At 50.8% G+C, this 15,886-nt stretch overlaps 7 protein-coding genes across 7 annotated transcripts; 6 read left to right on the top strand and 1 right to left on the bottom strand.

Moving 5' to 3' along the window:
• Nucleotides 1-309: 309 nt before the first annotated feature.
• GT037_006334 (uncharacterized protein) lies at nt 310-1,445 on the top strand (the record flags this gene model as incomplete). Its single annotated transcript, XM_038931381.1, has 2 exons — nt 310-697; nt 754-1,445. 2 exons carry the CDS (start codon nt 310-312, stop codon nt 1,443-1,445), a joined length of 1,080 nt encoding a protein of 359 aa, XP_038785878.1.
• A 477-nt stretch (nt 1,446-1,922) lies between these two features.
• GT037_006333 (uncharacterized protein) lies at nt 1,923-2,743 on the top strand (the record flags this gene model as incomplete). Its single annotated transcript, XM_038931380.1, has 3 exons — nt 1,923-2,246; nt 2,361-2,561; nt 2,627-2,743. 3 exons carry the CDS (start codon nt 1,923-1,925, stop codon nt 2,741-2,743), a joined length of 642 nt encoding a protein of 213 aa, XP_038785877.1.
• Nucleotides 2,744-2,990: 247 nt separating this feature from the next.
• Nucleotides 2,991-5,570, top strand: GT037_006332 (bsd domain-containing protein; the record flags this gene model as incomplete). The annotated part of the gene is made up of 5 exons (XM_038931379.1): nt 2,991-3,018; nt 3,067-3,584; nt 4,015-4,269; nt 4,323-5,064; nt 5,119-5,570. 5 exons carry the CDS (start codon nt 2,991-2,993, stop codon nt 5,568-5,570), a joined length of 1,995 nt encoding a protein of 664 aa, XP_038785876.1.
• Nucleotides 5,571-5,920: 350 nt separating this feature from the next.
• GT037_006331 (uncharacterized protein) lies at nt 5,921-8,266 on the bottom strand (the record flags this gene model as incomplete). Its single annotated transcript, XM_038931378.1, has 2 exons — nt 5,921-8,158; nt 8,246-8,266. The coding sequence occupies 2 exons, from the start codon at nt 8,264-8,266 to the stop codon at nt 5,921-5,923; spliced, it is 2,259 nt and encodes a 752-aa protein (XP_038785875.1).
• Nucleotides 8,267-8,747: 481 nt separating this feature from the next.
• GT037_006330 (uncharacterized protein) lies at nt 8,748-11,031 on the top strand (the record flags this gene model as incomplete). Its single annotated transcript, XM_038931377.1, has 4 exons — nt 8,748-10,181; nt 10,232-10,404; nt 10,456-10,594; nt 10,648-11,031. 4 exons carry the CDS (start codon nt 8,748-8,750, stop codon nt 11,029-11,031), a joined length of 2,130 nt encoding a protein of 709 aa, XP_038785874.1.
• A 553-nt stretch (nt 11,032-11,584) lies between these two features.
• GT037_006329 (uncharacterized protein) lies at nt 11,585-12,670 on the top strand (the record flags this gene model as incomplete). Its single annotated transcript, XM_038931376.1, has 1 exon — nt 11,585-12,670. One exon carries the CDS (start codon nt 11,585-11,587, stop codon nt 12,668-12,670), a length of 1,086 nt encoding a protein of 361 aa, XP_038785873.1.
• A 1,167-nt stretch (nt 12,671-13,837) lies between these two features.
• GT037_006328 (uncharacterized protein) lies at nt 13,838-15,871 on the top strand (the record flags this gene model as incomplete). Its single annotated transcript, XM_038931375.1, has 2 exons — nt 13,838-14,481; nt 14,578-15,871. 2 exons carry the CDS (start codon nt 13,838-13,840, stop codon nt 15,869-15,871), a joined length of 1,938 nt encoding a protein of 645 aa, XP_038785872.1.
• Nucleotides 15,872-15,886: the final 15 nt, after the last annotated feature.

The following is a 15,886-nucleotide window of genomic DNA, read 5'->3' as shown; positions in this document are numbered from 1 at the left end:
GTTGAACAGGTATGTACATGTACATCACGAGGGAAAAGACGAACAGCAGGGTAGTGTCGGGATGAAGGAAGGTGAATCAGCACTGAGTGACGACCAAAGATGTCAGGCAAGTGGATACATCGACTTGGCGTTTAGACCCGTGTGAGGAAGGTAGCTCTAGGGCGACTACTCGTGACATCTTTGTCCAGGTATGTCCTTCGTGATAGCTTAGGACGTAGCAAATAGCAAACAAGGACAAGACTTGAGTACAAACGCAGTGAATACTTTCTCTACTTGAATCTACTGGTGCTATCGATTATCAACCATACCATGTTTCCACCAAAAAGCGATCCGGACTACGAAGAGCGATCAGAGCTTGTTTCAAATATCCAAGATAAGTGGGATCCCAGGACAGAATGTAGCAGGGTCATCCCTAAGTCCATGCGGTACGATGGCTCCATCAGTACCTGGCCTCTACCAGTCCTACGAGGCATAAGTGCCCTTGCTAGTGATATGCCGGGCGATGACGCGTGGAATGAAGTTTACGATCTACTGGAAGAAGGACAGAAGAAGAGAGTGAAAGACAAGTCAAACAGTCTGCCAGCACAGATACAGCTAAGCGATCTAGAGTATGTCCGACAGCACCATGGTGGGGATGAGCCGATTGAACGGGGAAAAGGAAAGGGAAAGTTGGTTGATAAGGATGAGAACGTGGATGGTGAATTCGACTTCTTGCTGAGTGCTCTTGCATTGAACGACGACTGACGTGCGCAGATATAGGATTGATTGCCAGAGACAACGAAAGTCTCGTCAGCCAATCTGGCAACTTTACCAGTAGCGTCGGCATCACAACAGCAGATAAAGAAAGTTCACAGTATAAGCAAGGTGGCATCACCGCATCAGAGCACGGCAACGAAACACATCCTCTTCCACCACCGATTCTTCCCGACGACACGGAAGCCGTTAGATTCCAGAAGTGGAATCTCTGGATCCAACACTATTGGAATGTGGATGACTGCAAGGACCTCATTCCTGACGACATGTTTGAAAGAGCTCCAAATAAAAAACCAAAGCGTGGCGGTAGGTTAGAGAACTTCAGAGGTTCGTATAAAGGTGAGCTTCTAGAGCAACTTTACCAGTTGGCTCGAATCACGGGATCTTTGCAAAGAGATGAGGCGTGGGCGAAGATTCGGGAGAAGTGGAATGCGAGATCTGCGGGAAAGAACGGTAATAAGGCTATGACAGTCGGAGATGTGAAGTATGCGATCGAGTTTTTCCGCAGCCAGGATGCAAGTATAAGAGAGCCGTTTGCTGCTGCTCAAGAAGCGATAGCTATCGCTGTACCACAAAGCGACGAGACGCACTCTCAGGACAAATCAGAAAGAGAGGCAAGTAAAGGAGACAAAGAGCATGGAGATGTGAGAGGAGCCGTGCAGGAAGAACAGCATGTTGAAGAGAAGAGATAAACTTTTGTCTAGCGTAAAGTACTTCTTCTTACTACAACAAAGTATATCTAGAGCTGTTTAGACATAGATAGAGAACCTAGAAGCCTATCATGCCACTGATCTCTGTAGATCTTCTTTCTTAGAGCTAGTTTGTACTGTAAGCTAGGGCTTGCTGTTTCAATTTTGTCTGTTTCTGTGTTTTCATGGGGTGAGAGAGATGAAGGTTGCGGAGACGGGACGTCATGGGAGTGATCGAAGAGAAATAAGATTGATGAGTCAGCTAGAAAATGCATCTGTAGAGAGACATGGCCGACAGAACGAGCGATTTGAGATTGCCGATATCATCAAATTGGTCGCTAGATATCATCGACTTGCCAATACGTTGGATTCTCATCGGCGACTAGCGGGAATGACGTCATCGTTCACCAACTCCAAGAGCCACGCGCGTCCCATCCCATCTTGGCCAAAGCAGCCGACCGACGACCCTGACAGCCTAAAATGACCTCACCGGGAGACATGACACAAGTATACACCCCAGATCCGAACGCCACGGAGCCCTCCAACACCCAAACCATCATCTCCGCGCTCAGTCTCCAAAAACATGTCGAAGGTGGCTACTATGCAGAAATCGATCGTAACCCACTCACCATTCCCAACCCCTTCTTATCAAAGAACGGCGGAGATGAAGAGGAGGATATAAAGAACACAGCTGATAAACCCATGTCCGGTGACAACGCCATCAGAAACGCGAGTACAAGTATATACTACATGTTGAGCGCAGTGAATCCGCAGGGACATTTTCATAGGAACAAGGGCAGGACGGTATGAGATCTTTTATGTTCAAACCCCTTGAACCTGCTAGCACATGCCAAGCCGGTGGAGGAAACTCGTATGCGATAATCATGTTGAATATTGAGTGTTGATCTTGTCGCATAGGTACACACCCTAATTTCAGGTCGGGGCCGCTACGTCCTCATTCATGCCGATGAGCCCGGCACCAAGAAACGCATCGAGACTTTCGTCGTTGGACAAGACGTTGCGAATGGAGAGAAGAGTGTGTGGATTGTCGAGGGTGGGAAATACAAAGCGAGCTTTCTACTTGATGGAGCGGAGGGGGAGAGGTTGTTGATTAGTGAGGTACGTATTCGTCACTGGGCTGGGATGGTAAGAAGGGGAAAGCTAACGTTATTGTGACTTTGCAGACGGTAATACCAGGATTTGAGTTCTCGGATCATGACTTCTTGACAACGGAGAGATTTGGGCAGCTTGTTACAACGGAACAGGCGAAGGAGCTGGAGTGGTTGGTGAGGAAGTCTTAGCCTGCCTGTTATTTGGAGAAACCTCAGGCCTTCGCTGAGGAATTGCAGCATGTAACTAAGAAAAGCAATTCTCGCCGCTAATGCAACTCTGCTGTGTATTCAATGTGGCGCAACGCGAGGGCGCGTCCTCACGTGTCAATGTGATGGAATGGCGGGGCCTAAATTTCCTATCGATAACGGGCAAAATTATCGACGTTTCGTGACGCAAACCCACGCTCAGCCATTTCGCTCAGTAACACATTGCAAAATGTCTTCAGCATTCGGCCCAATCGCAGGTATGTACTCGCACAAGAATGTATGTTATTTTCTGACGCCGTCTCAAGAGGAACACCAGGACAAATTTGACCTCGGAATTTGGCACGCGCTCTTCAACTGGGCAAACCTGACGGTCGCTGTCCAAAATCAATGGGGCGGCCCCGACTCTTCAGATAAACGCGACTGGCTCGCCGGCCAGATTTCAGAACTCTTCGCAGCCGAGCCTCTGACAGATGCGGAGGATGTCGAAGTTGTCCTCCTACAGGTCCTCGAGGACGAATTCGGCGTTCGGGTAGAAGACGAGACCGAGGTCGCCGTTGCGCGCGAGATCATGACGATACGGAAGGAGATTGGCGAGGGCAACACGGCGACGGTGGATGCGCTGCAGAAGAAGTGGCAAGAGCGCAAAGGAAAGGAAGTCTCGACTGGCAGCGTTAATGTCAAGGAGACAAACCAAGAGGGGGAATGGGACAGTGTGGATGAGGAGAGCGACGAAGACGATGATGTCGAAATGGGCGAAGCGCCTGCGCTTGTGCCCGCGAAACCGAAGCCAGAGCCAGAGGTGGACGATGAGGGCTTCACAAAGGTAGTCGGCAAGAAGAAGAGGTGAGGCGTGGAAGAGGTGTACTATGAGCAACGATACCAGGCCAGCTGAGGCAAGGGGGGAATGTTAGTAGTGGTGTAGGTGACTACTGCGCGCATCTAGGATGGGCGCGCAAGACAGCAAGCAACACGCAGAAAGTGCGCACGTTAGCACCGGATAATCAAGGCGCCGGATGTAGTGTAGCATGCTCTACGCGCTGAGATAGAGGAGGAGCTTCGGCACTCTAACAAATACGTTTTCGCCATGTCGGCTGGAAGGACATGTCTTCATGTGACGTGAGCGTGTTCCAGGGCTCGAGCTTGTAGTCGCCAAATCACTAGCGTGAGTTGCGGAGCATCATGCATGGCCCCGCCCGCATTTGACTGAACCCTTGATTGACCGACTGATCTGACGACCACGACAACATCCTTAGCTCTCGCCCAACACACAATCCCTCTGGATCTTGCTCCCCTTCTGGACTATCGTAGCTATGGATTCCGCCTACGACCACATCCAGGAGGAGAGCTACCCGCAGGACCCCACCAAGCAGTCGTCCGCCAGCGGAGATAACACCCACCAGGAGACAGCTAACAACTTCAACGCCGAGTTCCAAGATGCTTATAAAGCCATATCGAGCAGCCCTTGGGCTGCGCGCTTGGGAGGGTTCCTGGGTAACGTGAGGAAGCAGGTAAGACAGCGGTGTGTACTTATGCGCTCACCTGCTAATTACGTGTGGCATAGGGCGAGCAATACTACGACAATGCGAGCAAGCAATATGCGCCATTGACCAAGAACGCTCAGGCTAGTGTTTCCAACATCATCAGTCACGCGCGAAAGATTTCCCTCCAGCCCGGCGACGCTTCAACCTCCAAATCCGCATCCACCGACAAGGACGCTTCTGCCGAGAAGGCAAAGGAAGACACGGAAGCCCACCCCGACCGTCCTGAGTCCCTTGCCGCAGACATTGTAAAGGAAGCAGAAGGCATACTATCGCGCTTCCGCTCCGAAGCTGCTAAAAGGCTCAAAGACGTCGAAAAGGCAGAAGACGCCGCCGACGAGGCACTCCTCAAATTCGGCAGCAATATCCGCAACTTCCTCCGCGACGCTGTCACCATCGCGCCTCCCGAAGCGGGCTCCGAGGCTGACAAGAATGGCGACGTACTCTTCGAGTCCAAGGATAGCAGCGGCAAGAAGGTTGTTCATGCGACACGCTTCGACGCACAGCTCCATGTTATTCACTCGACACTCGACTCTTTCCTCAAAGATCCTGCGAGCCCAGAGTGGGAGAAGTGGAAGGCGGCTTTTGATGTGGACAAGAAGACTGAGGCTATTGCCAAAGATCTCGAGAAGCATGAGGAGCTGAGGAGTGCAATGGAGAAATGTGTTCCGGAGAAGGTCGAATACAAGGTCTTTTGGTGCAGATACTACTTCCTCCGCCATGTCATTGAGAGTGAGGAGCAGAGGAGGAGGGAAATGCTCAAGGGTATGTTGACTTCAGTGTTCTAAAGATGGATTTGACGCTGACTTCTATTCACAGCATCTACACCTGCCGCCGACGAAGAAGTAGCCTGGGACGAAGACTCCGAGGAGGAAGAAGAGGAAGAGGAATCAGACGACGATGAGGAAGAGGATGACGAAGAGGAGTCTTCCGAGGAGGAAGACTCTGATGATGATTCTGATGACGATAACGCTACTGTTACAAAGCCCTCTACCACAAAACCCACCCCGGCACCCAAAACAAGCACACCCAAGCCAACCGACCTGACCGCCTCTGTCAACACTCTCAAACCTACCGAAGAAACCAGCAAACCTGCCACAACACCTGCAGCTTCAGCACAACCCCGTCGATCAAACGATGAGAAGAGCGTGGCCGATAGCGATGCCAGTTATGATGTAGTCTCTGGAACGACAACAAGGACGCCAAGTGTAGGAGATGGAAAGAAGAAAGTTGTGGCTGAGGAGAGTGACGAAGAGGAAGATTGGGAATAAGCAATGATGAGGATAGGAAATGGTGAAGTAGGATGATGAATTTGTGATACGACTTTGGGTGTACATGGCGTATGGGCGTGTTGTGTGTTTGTTTAGTCGACTCTTTCGAGTCAAGGGCGGAGATGTCGACAGGAATTGCAAATGATGTGAAACATTCTTACTTTGTCTTGTGTTCATGGAAGATTTGATCATGAGTGCTCGCTCGCTCGCTATGCTAAACTACGCTACATAAAGTTGAATTCTCTGGTTAAAGCAAGTGGTATCTTGAACGCCGTCATGATGCTATGTATCGCTTGTTAAACGCAAAACCACACGAGCATCTCATTCACTGTCTGTGATAGACGAACTCTTCATGGTCTGGCCACACTGCTAGGCGGCGTATCAGGAGACAGTCTACCAGGTGTACGAGGTTCCCCTGGATTGCTCGGCCTTTGCGAGAAGCCAGGCTGCCTCAAGGTACGAAGCTGAGGTGGTTGACGGTGATTCTGACCTGGCTGTGTGGTTGCTCGTCTGAGAAGTGGACTTGGGGAGGAGATGTTGCCTAGGCTGTGTCTCCCAGTATATGAAACATCAACTGAGGATTTTGAGCGACTGGATGTTGGGATGATCGGTGTCCGTGGTGAGCCAGGTGTACTACCTCGTGACCGAGAGTATGGAGAAGAAGCGCGATGACCCATGGGGTAGCCTTGATAATCATACCTCCCACCACCGCCATCTCCAGTCAACGTATCTTCATCACCATATACAGACCTCTCTTCGTCTCTCCCATCTTGCACATGTTCATGCTCATGCAATTCATGCTCCAGATACTCCTCTCCTCTCCTCTTGATCGGACTCTCGTCATACGGATCAAATCCAACTCTCATCCTTGCTTCCCTCCTGACTCTTCGCCTTAATTCAGCATCACCACCTGCCCCCACTGTACTGCTATCCGAGAGGAAAAAGTTAAGGAATTCGTCTGGGATGGCCAGGTGGGAGGATTGCTGAAATTGTTGGAGAGCAGTGAGGCGGATAAGCATTTCGAGTAGAGACAATGAAGTTTTGACCGTGGGAAGGGACGTTGGAGGTTGTCGTTGGTACTGCGGTGTCGGTGCCGAAACTTTCTTGGGAGAAGGAATGATTTGGTTGTGGGGTGTTGGTTTGGGAGAGGTGGGCGTACTAGGGCGAAGGTTGAGGGCAGAGAAACGCCCTAGGAAGTCGGGCGGTGTAGGTGTGGCTGCTGGGGACAGCGAAGAAGCTTCAGTCGACTCTTCTGTTTCGTCGATTTCGGAATCGGAGGTCGGGTCTTCAGTGTATACTTCGAATGCCATCCATTCTAGGTCCAGCGTGGGAGGTAGTCGCCAGGGATACGTTGGTTGCTCGGGCTCTTGTGGGGGCTGTTCAGGCTCCGGTGAGGGTTGTTCCTCGAGATGTGGTGTCGATTCACGCCGGAATTGTTCTTCCAGCTCTGCTTGTTCAGCATCTTCTTCGCCGTCTCCGATCGTATGTGAGTCATCTGACTCGTAACCAGGTCCCTCTGTATCACGTTCCATCATACGGCGTGGCGGTGCTGCATTGACGTCTCGCTTCAATAGCAAAATTGGGTTGTTACTCTCGTTGTCGGAACCGATGTTCAATATCTTTCCTGTATCGGCGTAAAAGATCTTGGAGACTTCATGAATGGGTATGATCTCACGAACACCAGCCTGTTCCACACCGTCGTATGGCCCTAGTTGGGGTTCGCCATCCTCGAACTCGTGCATACGACCATCATCTAAGTCTTCAACGATAAGCAGCTGATAGGCAAACTCCTGCAACATACTATCAGAGGGAATGTGGCGGTGGTTAGCCTCATCGGCTCGTCTGCTGTCTTGCCCAAAAGGTGTGGGGTAATCGTAGACATTGTCGAGAGGAATCCTCATAAGTGTAACACGTGCTTTGTGCATGACCTCCTTCCATGTTGTTTCTCGAACGTCTTCCTCATGGGCTCGATGCGCATATCCGGCGAACAACATGTACAAGGAGAGGGTAAAGGTCGGTCCAATCTGCTGGGCTCTGGGCTTCGATGCGCAATACTGCATGTCGCCAGAAGTGAGAAAGGTGCTGGCCTGTAGAAGCCGTGATGGCGATACAGTAGCCGGGAGGGTGGTGGAGAGACTAGTACCGGATGTGGTGATAGCCAGATTTATGAGTGGCACAGCATCTTCGATACGCTCCAGCAACCTTTTCATCTCTTCAATGATGATCTTGAGCTCGGCGTCATTCTGATCCCGCGATTTCGCTTTGGAGCTGCCTCTTTTTGAGAGCTGCTCTTCGGCCACAGCCTTTTCCACACGGCTACCTAATGTCTGAATGTCCCATCGAAGAGACTTTGTGAGTCCTACAGCAGACTCGAGTGACGTGTTTCCGCGTGCCGCAATCAGCTCTATCATATCGATCGCTGGTGAGATGATTTTGATTTTGGAGTCTAGTCTTATTTGCAAATTGGCGAGCTCTTGCTTTTCACGGCCTTCGACCGTCTTCATCAGTCGGCCGCATTGCTTGAGCGCATAGTGGCTGGTGATGGCTATACCGCTTCTGATAGCATAGCTCATAGCCTGCTTGGTCACCTACCACATGTCAGCATGTGCACTGAGTACGAGGAGGATGACTCTGTGTCTGCATATGACGTATTGGCAGTCAAAGCGTAGTCATACATTTGCTAGGAGTGACTCCATCTTGACCTATCGATTTGGTCTCACCCTTGTATGGGAACGGTTGGGTGGTGAGATATTTGGGTTAGATGAACCATGAGGTCAGAGTATTGGGTTGCTGGAGAAGGCAACCAGGAATATCTGTGGCAAGTGACAATGGATGCGAGTGTTTGCGTGTAGGTGAGTGTCTTTGTTGCTAGGAGCCCTAGCCAATGTTAGGCAGCGAGGCGTTGAGTCAGCCCCACTCAGCCACCGAAAGCGACCCCGCCAAATCTTGCGTGGGCAGCAACGACGCGGCACATTTTCACTTTTCGCCGACGACACTCGACGCCCGTCCACTTATATACCTCAGTAGTCGATCTTTGGTTGCGGGACGAATTTACCCACGTTCTCGCCTACTCGTTAACAACAGCGACATAGTCGTCCCCGAAGCGCATTACACGCACCCCGTCGCTACCCTACCAACCCAACCATACGACACATCCCTGCGACAACCGACGTCACAATGGCCGACAACTGGGAGCAGGAGGAGGAACGCCTCGCGCAGCAGGCGCAGGGCATGAACCTCAACAATACGCCCACTTTCACACCAGGAGCGCAGTCCTTCACCCCGGGCGCGAGCGCTTTCGTCCCCGGCCAAGCCTATGGGGGCTACGGTGGCTACCAACAGTACGGCCAGCAATACGGTGGCTACAACCAGTACGGTGGTCAGCAATATGGTGGCTACCAGCAACAACAGGGCTACCCTCAATATGGGCAACAGTACGGTGGACAGCAGGGAGGATACCCGCAATACGGACAGCAGTACCAGCAGAACTTCCAGGCCCAGCAGCCGCAACAAGGCCAGTCTCCTGTGAGGATAGCAAAGCGAGGCGACGACGTGGCTGCCTCAGACAGTGCTGCGCCTGCTGAGGCCAAGAAGGACGCCCCCAAGGCAAAGGTTCTCTCGATTGGTGGCGACAGCGCACCTAAGGCAAAGGTCTTGTCCATCGGAGGCGACACCACAGCACCGAAGGTCGAGAAGGCAGGTGGCACAAAGGTCCTCAGTCTGGGCACACCAGCTGCGCCATCGGCCGCGAAGGAGAAGGCGGACAAGGAGAAGAGCGTTCCTGAAGCCGGTACCAAGGTCACCGCTGCGAAGGCCATTGAGAAGACCGGCGAGGCTACCCCAGCATCTGCAGGCTCTGGAAGGACTTCGCCAACTCCTTCTTCTGGCCGCAACAGCCCGACACCAAAGGAAAAGGCCATTGAGAAGAAGGCAGCACAGGACATTGAGAAGGAAATGGAGGAAGTGGTTGACGAGGCCACTCTTGCCGAAATCTACGGCAAGGAGCACGTCAACATCATTTTCTTAGGCCACGTCGATGCAGGAAAGTCCACTCTTGGTGGCAGTATCCTGATCTCGACTGGCATGGTCGACGAGCGTACCCTCGACAAGTACAAGAAGGAGGCCAAGGACGCTGGTCGTGAAACCTGGTACATTTCGTGGGCGCTCGATTTGAACAAGGAAGAGCGACAGCAGGGTAAGACTATCGAAGTCGGTCGAGGTTTCTTTGAGACAGAGAAGCGACGATACTCCATCCTGGACGCGCCAGGCCACAAGACATATGTGCCCAACATGATCAGTGGTGCCTCACAAGCAGATGTCGGTATTCTCGTCATCTCTGGCCGTAAGGGAGAGTACGAGACAGGTTTCGAGAAGGGTGGCCAAACCCGAGAGCACGCTATGCTGGCCAAGACACAAGGTGTTAACAAGATTCTCATCGTTGTCAACAAGATGGACGATCCTACTGTTGAATGGTCCGAGGATCGTTTCAAGGAGTGCACTACCAAGGTAGTAGCCTTCTTGAAGGGTCTCGGATACAACCCAAAGACTGACATTAGCATGATGCCGGTCAGTGCACAAACATTCACAGGTATCAAGACCCGTGTACCAAAGGTAAGTAACCTTTTGTCTGTAATAGGGATATGAACTGATTTGGTCAATAGGACCTGGCGCCATGGTACGATGGCCCATCTCTACTTGAGTACCTCGACAACATGCAAGCGCTCGAGCGTAAGCTCAATGCGCCCTTCATGATGCCCATCGCCGCCAAGTACAAGGACATGGGTACTATGATTGAAGGCAAGATCGAGTCCGGTATCATCAAGAAGGAGCAAAAGTAGGTCACGTCTTCTGACATCAGCACCTGTTACTTACTAACTGCACCAAGGTACCTCATGATGCCCAACCGACAGACAATCCACATCTCGGCTTTGTACGGTGAACAAGAAGACGAGATTCCTGGAGCGACTTGCGGTGACCAAATTCGCGTGCGACTCCGAGGTATTGAAGAAGAAGATATTCTGCCTGTATGTACTTTGATCAATCCTCCTTCCATGATCGCTTACTAACTTCTTCATAGGGTTACGTTCTTTGCTCACCTAAGCGACCTGTCCACTGTGTCTCTCAATTCGAGGCCCAGGTCGTACTTCTTGACATCAAGTCTATCCTTACAGCCGGATTCAACTGCGTGCTCCACGTCCACGCCGCACAAGAAGAGGTCACCATTACCGCCCTGTTGCACAAGCTGGAGAAGGGCACTGGACGTAAATCGAAGAAGGCACCAGGATTTGCTACCAAGGGCATGAGCATCATTGCACGCTTGCAAATCACCGGTACTGCTGGAAGCATCTGTGTAGAGCGATTCGAGGATTACCCGCAGCTGGGTAGATTCACCCTCCGTGATCAAGGTCAGACGATTGCCATTGGCAAGATTACTAAGCTCATCACGGACCCTGAGGCTTAAGTGTTGAAGTAAAATGATACATGATCAACCGGATGAACAGATCTGGAAGAAGGGTAGAGGCGAAGACTAAGTAGCCTATTGATCGACGGCGTTTGGACGCAAGGCCAGCATAGACCAAACATCGAAAACAATATGATTGCGACTATTCTTTCAACATCATATATGATGTATATTACATCGTGTGTTACTATCCAGTCTCTATGTACATTGTTCGTGCGGCATCGGAGTTGGCCGTGGCAAGTAAATAGTGAGACAAGCCTTTTAGTGCCGTAATCAACAGCAACCTTAATTTACCTTCCAACTCGGGAAGTTCATGCAGCATGCATACATGTTTGGAGGCCTAGCTGAATGCACGTAAATGAAAGCATGACGTCATACCGCATCCTGTAACGAAAGAGCCTCTTCACGTAAGAGTCGCGATTCCTAGAGCTGTCTGTGCTTACGTCATCCACTCCCGCGGCCAAACTTCGCGACTGCATCACTTCAACACCAAACTAAGCCGTCACCAGAACTCAGCGCACGCCGCGCATTTTTCCATACGTACCCGCCAACGATGCAGGGCTTTAATATGGGGCGGTACTACCCGCCTGACGCCTCGAATCCTCCAAGCTTCAACAACTCCTCACACCCACTCGGCAAACGCGCAAACAAAATTTCCCAGGGCATCCTCACAGTCCGCTTCGAACTGCCCTTCGCCGTGTGGTGTGATCACTGCAGTCCGCCCGCCATCATCGGTCAAGGTGTACGTTTCAACGCCGAGAAGAAGAAAGTGGGCAACTACCACAGCACGCCCATATGGAGTTTTCGCATGAAACACAGTGCTTGTGGTGGCTGGTGGGAGATTAGAACGGATCCGCAGAACAGCGAATATGTTGTCACAGAAGGGGCGCGAAGAAGGGATTATGGGCCTGCTGGAAAGGGAGATGAGGCGTTAGCCGAGGGAGACCTCAAATTCCTGACTGAGGAAGAGAAGCAGAAGAGGAGGGAAGATGCCTTCGCAAGTCTAGAGGGGAAGTTGGAGGATAGAGGGATCGAAAAGAAGAACAAGGAGAGAGTTGAGGAGTTGTACGATAAGGCGGAGGTTTGGAGGGACCCATACGATGTTAATGCGAAATTGAGAAGGGACTTTCGGGAAAAGCGGAAAGTTTGGAAGAAAGAAGACAAACACAAGGAGGGTATGCAGGATAAGTTCAGTCTGGGACTGGATATCGTGGACGAGACTGAGGCAGACCGCACACGAGCTGGGCTGGTCGAGTTTGGTTCTACAGCAACGGACGACCGGGGAGGGGGTCGTTTGGAGTGGAAACCTCTTTTCGCGGACACAAAGGTGGAAGAAAAGGCCACAAACGACAAGGCTGTTCATCCTATACCGCCGACGAAGAAACTTAAGGCAGAAATAGCCAGGGAGAAGAGTCGACTGGGACTGCAGCAAACACTTGTCGGAAACACAAAAGCCGCCATTGATCCGTTTCTGCACAATGGTAGCATGCCAGCTTCCAGAGTCAACTTGGGTATACTGAAGAGGAAGAGAGATACTGATACAACCGGTATAGACGCGGCGCCTGAGAATGCAGGTGCTGAGGCGCCAACCAAGAAACCTGCTCTGCTTGAAGCTCTGGTGGGCTATGATTCCGATTGATCAGATCCTATGTCGGGACGGGCGATTTACTGGCCTCTGAGCGATTCTACTTCTGCATTCATTGGCGTTCGGGTCAAGGAGCATTTGATACCCCATTATTCATCCGTCACGGTGGCAATTTTCAGTTTTTTTTAATTTTAGGTCGACCGACATATTAGCAGATATGCATTACGACTGATGGTGATCTGCTAGTAACCAAGCACGCATGCAGTCTGCCGCCTCAGAGCCGCTTACAAGCACCACAAGCACTACTCCTCCGCTGAGCCAATGGCGCTGTTCTTCCAAGCAGCGGAAGTATATGTGGCGACTATGCGCGCGTTAGCTTGTATATTTTACGACGCCACTGCGCGGCTTGATAAGCCTTAAGCACTGCCGCTTCTCTAAACAATTTTGTGACATGTGAACGAGGCGTATACAGTATTGCAGAAAGACGAAGATTGTTGCAAGAATCGATCGTAATCGCATTCTGGCAAATAAAAAACGGCCTATACCATTGTGCACAGGGTGTAAAGATGCCATCAGGTCTGCCTTGTTGCTGACCGGTGAGCTTCATTAGGTAAAGCTCTGTATTCACAGCCACCCCCTCATTTCCAGTATCAACATAGACGGACACTTTATACTCAGCACAACCCCAAACACTGTGAGATATCCTATCGCCTGTCATGTCGATCACGTTTGGCTCAGTTGGGGACATAATCGCAGTTTGTCTACTAGTAAAGGACTGTGTACATGCGCTGAGCGACACTAATGGATCTGCCGCAGAGTATCAGGCTGTCGTTCGCGAACTCTATGTGCTCGAGAAATCATTGCTGGAGGTCGGCATACTATCAAAAACACATGCTACTACACCCGAACTAGTTGCACTATTTGGAAACTTGGAAACAACCATCAATCAATGTCGTGCGTCTCTCGTGGCTTTCAAAGCTAAGACGCAGCGGTATGAAGGTCACCTCGGAAACACATCGACAAAAGGAACCGCGCGGAAACTAGTTTCAAGCAGCGCAAAGAAGATTCTCTGGCAAGTGCAGATGAGAGATGACGTTTCAAGATTTAGAGCAGAAGTGGTGGCCTATTCGATGTCTATCGATCAGCTTCTGGCTGCTGCGACGATGTAAAGATCAAGAACCTCGACTCTGGACATGAACGCTGATATGCAACAGGCACACCATGAAGGTTCATAACAATACCCTCGTTGCGCTGTTCGACAAACAAGATTCCTCAATCAAAGGTCTTCAAACAAGACTCGACGAAGTCAATCGTCGCGTCACAACAGGCAACAACCTTCTTTCAGCACTAGTGAGATCAACACGTGCAAACTGGTTACTGCAGCTTGGACACGATCTGAAGGCCCTCATGCTCAAGATTGTAGCTGTTAATCTCGCCACATACGCTGCTGTTGACAAGATACAAGCTTCTGTCCTGGACATCCAGCTCGTCCTTCCTACACTGACACGCCCAATCTCGGATCCGCGTATATTCTACCTCGAGGATGCGATCGGCCGAGTGAGTACCATCACTTTAGACTTTATCACTTCGTGGGATGCCCTTTTAGCTGTTCTCGAGGTGCGATTCCAGGGTAAACCAGGTATTAAGAAAGTACTCAAGAAGGAATATGTCTTGCAAAACCGTGCAACTGGCAAGGATGTCAATGTCACGCAAAAGTGGGACACTGTTTTTCGCCCTGGCCTTTGGTTCGACATGGACATGATCTTCCAGAAGTCTGATGACGACAATTCAGAGAGTTCGCTAGGGACCAAATGTATCAGGTGTCACGCAAAATCTGAGCAGCCAAGGGGACTTGGTAGTACATGGTATGTGGTCGCCATGCTTTTAGTGGTGTTTGCGCACCCGAGATGCAACACGCATCTTTCGCGATCGCTATGATTTCATCGACTAACTCCCTGTAGCTTACATTGCAAGCACGTGCTTCGAATAGTCGACATTACAGATGAGGCTAGTGTCACAACGTTTGCACCGGAAGCCCCCGACTCTCTTGTAACAGCACCACCAGTTAAGCCAGAACGACGTATCGTGCATCCTGTACCGCCTTCGGGATCAGGAAAACGCAAGAGAGACGATGATCCGGATGAAGAGCCCGCAAACTTCAATCGCGTGAGACTGATCAAGGCGAAGAGGCGTCGGCTGAACAAAGATCTGCCAGAGCAGGCTTCAAATAGAGAGAAACGTAAACAGGAGGATGGCCTGGAGATCGACGTTTCAAGTGGCCCATCGAAGCGCCACAAATACGAAGACTCACAGGCGGATCTTCACGAGCAAAACCATTCGGCCAAGACTTACCTTCAGAGGCAACAGCAGCAGGGCAAGATGAAAGCATGGGAGCCTTCGCAGCCAACTAGTGAATTCAACAAGTCATCAGGTAAAGAGAACCCGAGCTCGTTTACAAACTACCGAGATGGGAACCAAAGCTCAAAGTCTAGAGTTCCTTCGGCGAGGAGCAGCCACGCAACCCCTCCAAGTTACATGCCGTCCTACGTGCCATCCGGTGGAATGACTCCATATTATTCGTCATTTCCTGGATCCTATGAGTATTGTTATCAGTTCGTGCCCGCTGCTTCACGACGAGATCATCGAAGGAGGCAAACCCCACGTCTGCCAAAGCCCGATGTGGCACATAAAAGACCTGTGGCAACTGAGGAGGACGCAATACGAGTAGGTATACCTTCTGGATATTCATACCGCAATTGGGATCCAACAGAGGAACCAATCATGCTACTTGGTAGTGTTTTCGACGCGAATTCACTAGGGAAATGGATTTACGATTGGACCGTCTTCTATCATGGCACTGCAACGCCGTTGGCGGAAATGGCTGGCGAATTGTGGCTTCTCTTGATCCAGCTTGCGGGAAAGGTTAAACGTGCTGAAGAAACGCTATTAAAGATCAGAAGGAAAGAAAATCACGAAATGGTCGAAGACTTTCTCGAATCCGGTGAACGGCTATGGATACGATTTGCAAAGCTTTTGAAAATCTGCGAGGACTATATGTGGAAAGCTGCAAAGGAGGAGGCTGGTAACGAGAAGCCAGTGTCTATGGGTAAAAGCTCGGGTCGTGAATTTGTGGAATCTATGTTTGGCAAAGATCGTGAGCTGGAAAAGACGGAGAAACTAATGACAGGGATGCGTTTGTGGTCTATGAGGTTTGATGCTAATTGCGAAGACATACTGAGATACCCATGTTCGTGATCCTGATGGGCCTCC

The sequence above is a fragment of the Alternaria burnsii genome (assembly GCF_013036055.1).
Source record: "Alternaria burnsii strain CBS107.38 chromosome Unknown 752, whole genome shotgun sequence".
NCBI lineage: Eukaryota > Fungi > Ascomycota > Dothideomycetes > Pleosporales > Pleosporaceae > Alternaria > Alternaria burnsii.
This window is presented reverse-complemented; position numbering and strand designations above follow the sequence as displayed.